Genomic DNA, 5,918 nt, shown 5'->3' on the forward strand with positions numbered 1-5,918 from the left:
GACGCTTAGGCTGGTTTAGGCCAGCTCTTTAACCAATCAGAGCGCGGCATTTTTGGCGGGAAAATTGTCGGATAAAGGGATGCGAAATAGTCAGATTTTAGCCATATTTCAAAACTACTTTCGATTTTGCAGTGAAAGGTCAGCGGATCGGATTAGTCAAAAAATAAACAATAAAGAAGAATCAGCCTTGCACCACTGACCCATTTACAACTAGGTCACAGTGTGGATACCACACTGAAACGACCGCCGGCAAAAATTCATGTATTGTATATGCATTGTATATGCATGCTAAAATTTACGAAATTACTACTCTATAATTCGGATACGAGCGTCTTAAAGCTTCGTCTCCTTAATGTTAGATTTTTGGGACTATCTCTTTGGCATTTAACATTTAACAGCAAAATTAGCTATATTAGATTTTCAATAACAAATACAAATTTCCAGTTTTTATTCTTTATTTTTTGGAAAAGTCATGCGTTGGAAGAACGAAACAAATGCACAAAAAGACGACGTGACTTTGAAAGGAGAAAATTTGTACTTTAAGAGGGGAGGGGTCCTACACTTCAAAGCCAAACGCCACTACAAATCGATGAATCCTAGGGATTATTGATAGAGATGTTTCTGAAGTCCTAGAAAAACTTTCAGAAATCTGATGTTTTAAAAAGTGAGGGCCAAAAGAGCGGTAAGTGGTAGGGAGCATATTGCCGTGGGTGAAAATTTAAAAAGAAACCATAGTTTTGGTGGCTATAATTTTGAATGAGTATTCATAACACAAGATATTAGCACATTCGATAACCTTTACAAAAACATCCTTTTTCTTTGGCGACATTTAGGTTTAACAACTTTCAAATGGGTAAGAGGCTTCAAACGAAATGACATACATATTTTGTTGGTGTTGTAAGAAATGTGAGTTTGTAATAAATGAAAAATACAAGAATTCTAGTACAACAAAATGTTTAATTAATAGATAACTAATAACTAATAATGCTGAAACATGAAATGAAGTCCCAATATACTTTTTTTTCTCTCATGATCTCTTCTTCAAAGAGAGTAAAAAAAGAATCTGTGGCGTATTTTTAATCAAGCGTCGTTTCATGATTTTAAAAAATTAATCAAAGTCGTTAATAATTATCCAAAGATAAATTGATAGGTTATAGTGATCGAGTAATCAGAACGAAAAGAAGAACTTAAAACTCCAAGTTAAAATAACAAAATAGATGAATGAAATAAAATTTGAAGCATTCCCTGCATTGCGAATTAGCCAAACTATGCCTTAGTAAAAGTAAGTTTAAAAACAAAGACGTTTGTCTCTAGAGTAAATTTACGATGTAAATAAAATATCAAAAATACAAGCTACAAAACATCTCAAAAAATTAAGTTTTGTTCAATAAAAGACAAAAGAAATATGCAAATAAAAACTGGTACAAAGTTTTAAATAGAATGTTTGCATGTATGTATACATAAATGCATCAACGTAAAATATCAAAAATAAGCTAAAAAGTAAAGTACTTCAAAATGTATATTATATTATATATTATAACAAAAGAAAATTTGAACATAAAATCAGTATAAACGTTAGTAAGTTTTTGAAATAGGATATTTCTGTTTTTCCTATAAAACTTAAACTTAAAGTTTAAATATCTTTTCAATAAATAACAAAATAAATATACACATGTAAGAAAGTTAAAAAGGCTCTTCTTAATCCTTTGTCTTTGGATTTAAAAAAGGTTTAGTTTCATTTATATTGAGACGGAAATATCGTCTAATTTTGAAAAGGCAACAAAAAGAAATTAAAAACAGTTTTAAACACTGAATAGAGTTGTAATAAAGGGCGAATGTATTAAAATCAAATATCTTTCACATAACGATTTAGCTAGGTTTGAACAGGTTCAAAAGATGTCAATATAACGTGATCAAAAATACATGTAAAATAAGTTCAGTGTAAGTTCAAATAGTTCGGTGTATTCATATTTAATTAATACTGGTTATGACGTTTCTTCTTGTATTGATGACAACATTAATATTTTCCAAATCCAAAATCGACTGTTTTAATGTTGTTAAGTCCTTGACGGTAGATTCACCAAAGAACGTGTTTAAGACATCGCCATAAACTTTTGAAGAGATAATTTCGTCTTTTGAGTCGAAAAAGTCGATCATAACGGTTATTGAGGAAGATTTAGAATTCTGGGTAAGTTTATCAACCGAGAAAATTTTTCCGCATTCTTTGGATGAACAAGAACACATACCTGTTCCGGTTTGGATATTAACCTTGTTGTTACAAAATAAACAGGAGAGAAAGGTATTGGCTTTGATTGCTAATACTGATTTGATTGTAACGGTTTTTTCTTCCACTGAGTGATCGATTTCAATGGGATTGAAGGTTACATCGATGTCTGTTGATAAAAAACAGACAGAAGTGGAAAAATCTGTCCCCAACACAATCTCGTCACTTGATAGCTGTTTGGCAACAAGATTAGTCAGCTGTAGCAGTTGGTTTTCTCTGATAATATCTATCATATCATTCCAAAATGTTATTTTCATTGAAGCGGTTCCATCGTGGATTAGACACTCTCGTTTTTTGTCTGTGCGTTGCTTGTTGTTTTTTTCGTAGGTTTTCAAATTGGGTTTTTCGAGAAACTTGATTTTACCAATGATAGATGGGATCGAACCTTCACCATCCACAGTGCTTAGATTGTATGAATCTGCCTCGTTCAAATCGAAGGTTATCCTGATTTTAGCTTCTTCAATATAACTGCTTTTGTTGAAAAAATGCAATCCGTTACCTTTGTTAAGCTTCATTATAGAAACTGGTTCCTTGTTGTGGAAATATGATAATAATTCTTGTCGCACTCCAGTAAGGTCCGGATGGTTGTTCACCAAAATCCTTTGAAATATAGTTGGACCTGTTTTGAAATGAACGTAAAACTGCTTTCTGGTTTTTTCACGATTTAGTTTGATTAAACCAACTGCTCCAACATAACCATGGAAATCTGAGAAAAGTAAAAAAGTCATCATTAAAATTTCAGGTTGTCATGTAAAATATATTTTCTTCCCTATCTTTACTGTATTTTGATGAATTTGACATCACAACAATCAGCGACATGAAACAAACCGCTAGGGTGCCTCAGTTTGTATAGGTTACATAAAATGAGGTTATTTTGAGCAAAATGAGGGACTTTCCTTAAAGTAACTGGAAATTTTTCAAAAATTGATATAAGGTCAACGAAGTTGGAAATATTAAAATAATTAACAAGCAGGGAGTGTTCATTAGGCACTCAAGAGTAAATTGTCTGAAATATCACCTATCACATTGAACTTATAATTTTAGCATATGTTTTAGCTAACTAGATTGTTAAATTTGGAGACATCTTTATTTTACTCTTGGGTACCTAATAGGTGTCCCCCCGCTCTAATTAACTTTTCGAAAATTTTCCACCCAGGACATTCTTATTCCAACCCCCCGCTCATTAATTTTTGGCAAAATGTTTTCAAAAGTTTTCTCTTTTGTCCTAATTCTGAAGTATTATCCTCCTTTTCAAAAATTTTCCACCCATGATATTTTTATTCCAACCCCCTCGCTTATTAGGTTTTGAGATTTTTTCCAACCCCCTGCTTATTCCAGTTTCCCCCAGCTATTAGGTACCCGAATGTGATTAGTGATGAAAATTTAAATGTAAAGCAATAAATCAACGAGTATGATAACATTCAGCTTTGCTTATGAGTCTTCTCAGAAAAATTGAATTATTCATGTTGGTTTTAAAAATTAAAGTAATTAACTTACCAGTACCAGATGTGGCTTGTTTAGGGGAAGGTGATGGTACAAACTTTCTCATCGTGATTTTGGAAGGTGTAGTCTTTTCTGGTGTGGTCATAACTGAAAATAAAACCATACTGTTAATTTCATAGTCAGATTAAATACTTTTGTAATAGAAAAAAAATTGGATGTAATAAGAAAAGTCAGACGTGGATGTGAATGGCTGGCACACACACATGCTGGCAGATGCCTAAAACTGTTTTTGAGTGTGAAAAGAGCATGTCAAAATCAAGCAAGAATAGTCATTAGATTGTAAATTTTTTGATTAGGGGTTTTATTAGCACACACAAGGTTTTCTTAATGGCCAGGCCTGAAAGTAAAAAATTAATACCTTTATCATCCGAAATGTTGTCATTTTCAGCAAATTTCTTTGAAGTTATTTCTAAAGTAGAAAATAGTGGATATGAACATTTTATATTAATATAAATATATTGGTTACCCACCAACTAAAATAAAGAATATATTTATTTCATTTTATTGTGTTTTTATTTTCATTTTAATTACATATGGGTATTTGCCTAATGTAACGAATTCCAACTCCTGTTGGACAATTTGTCTGCTCTCCAAAGCTGCCCCAAATTTTGCAGACACACATAAATTCTCAAATTCTAGCTCAACTGAAGTTGATAATAGACTCATGAAAAGTAAATTAAAATAGTAAATATACCAATTTGATTTTCAGTTGGATCCACCAAAGTTTTTTTTGCAGCGCGATGTTGAGATTGGTTGATTGAAACTAATTTCCTTTTGTGAGTTGCTGAAACTAAAACAAAATTTTAGAAATAATATAAATAAATCTAATATTAATCAAATTTATTAAAAGTCCTTTTCAAGCATGGAGTTATGGAAATTCATAAACAGATCCAAAAATATTTTGTAAAGATGAGCAAAAAAGTGCTGAAATAGTCATGTTTATAGTAACGTGTTTATTTATAGTATGTAAGATAATAATAATAATAATAATGTAGCACTAATTGCAAGTTACTGTATGAGCAACAAACCTGTTTCGCTGTCATCCATAACTACATCTTCTTGTGGTGAATCTGTGTCTGAGCTGGATTCAACTAAAAGAATAGATTTAATGAAGTTGAATTAATTTATGATTTTTTTAAATCTAATTTGAAGTTGTAATAAATAGAATGAAGACTACATGAAAGCATCATCAATTTTGAAAAATATAGACTCCAACGGTTTGAAAAAGCAGGAAAAAGTAATATAATCAAAACAGCTCAAAAAACTATACAATTCTGTGTATATTGTGATGGCTAAAAATTTTACAGTACATTTTCTCATTTTTTTAATTTTCCAGCTCTTTCTTATACATAAAGTTTTGAAAAAAGAACCAATTTGAACTCATTTTACACTGTAATAGTTTTTAGTCATACAATCATGAATATTATTATTGGACTTACTTGTTTTTCTCCTGGTTTGTCTTCCTCTGGGCACTATTAAAAAATTACATATTTACAGTATTACATTCTACTATTTACAGTATTACATTTTACTATTTACAGTTTTGAAAAAAGGGGAGGCTAGGGGGTGCTGAATAAGATCAGCCAAAATATTGTTTAGAGAATTATAAGCAAGCAGTATTTTTCTAAATTATTACTAAAGGTTGTAATTTAAGAACAATGAAGGTGGTGGTGGTGATGGGGGGTCATTTAGTCAACTTCAAGCATTTTATTGTGCATTTTGTGAGTAGAAACAGCAGGGGGAGGGGTTGTAGGGGTTCGAAATACAGTTTTCTCGTCAAAATTTTTGCTGAATCCTGGAAGCCTGAAAATTGAAAATTTTTGTGAAAGACTGCTTGACCCCCCTCCCTAGAATAATTTGAAAATGTGAAGTATGGTAATTTATTTTTAAGTTTTGCGATCATAAAGTGTGAAGAGAAAGGTTGTTTAGCCTAGTTTCTTCCTTCAATCTTTCAATAAAGCCTTTGTTTTTATGCAAGTTTGATAATCTTGCGTAGGGCATTGGTTCTATGATAATACTATCCAAAGATCTTGCACGGGATAAGGCAACGTATGACAAGCCTAGTGTTCGTTCACTTTTACCTAAGTCTATTGATATTTTATCTAAAGTAAGGCCTTGGGATTTATGTATT

The 5,918-nt window shown here is 31.5% G+C and overlaps 1 protein-coding gene across 1 annotated transcript; it reads right to left on the minus strand.

The window, feature by feature from the left end:
- Positions 1–1,971: 1,971 nt before the first annotated feature.
- Positions 1,972–5,259, minus strand: LOC136801060 (uncharacterized; the record flags this gene model as incomplete). The annotated part of the gene is given in 6 exon segments (XM_067057687.1): positions 1,972–2,990; positions 3,782–3,874; positions 4,146–4,196; positions 4,482–4,577; positions 4,816–4,878; positions 5,227–5,259. Coding segments are annotated over 6 exon segments (1,355 nt in total), but the record flags the coding sequence as incomplete, so codon positions are not given.
- Positions 5,260–5,918: the final 659 nt, after the last annotated feature.

Source organism: Clytia hemisphaerica, unplaced genomic scaffold, assembly GCF_902728285.1.
Source record: "Clytia hemisphaerica strain Z4C2 unplaced genomic scaffold, Clytia hemisphaerica genome assembly, whole genome shotgun sequence".
NCBI classification, from domain to species: domain Eukaryota; kingdom Metazoa; phylum Cnidaria; class Hydrozoa; order Leptothecata; family Clytiidae; genus Clytia; species Clytia hemisphaerica.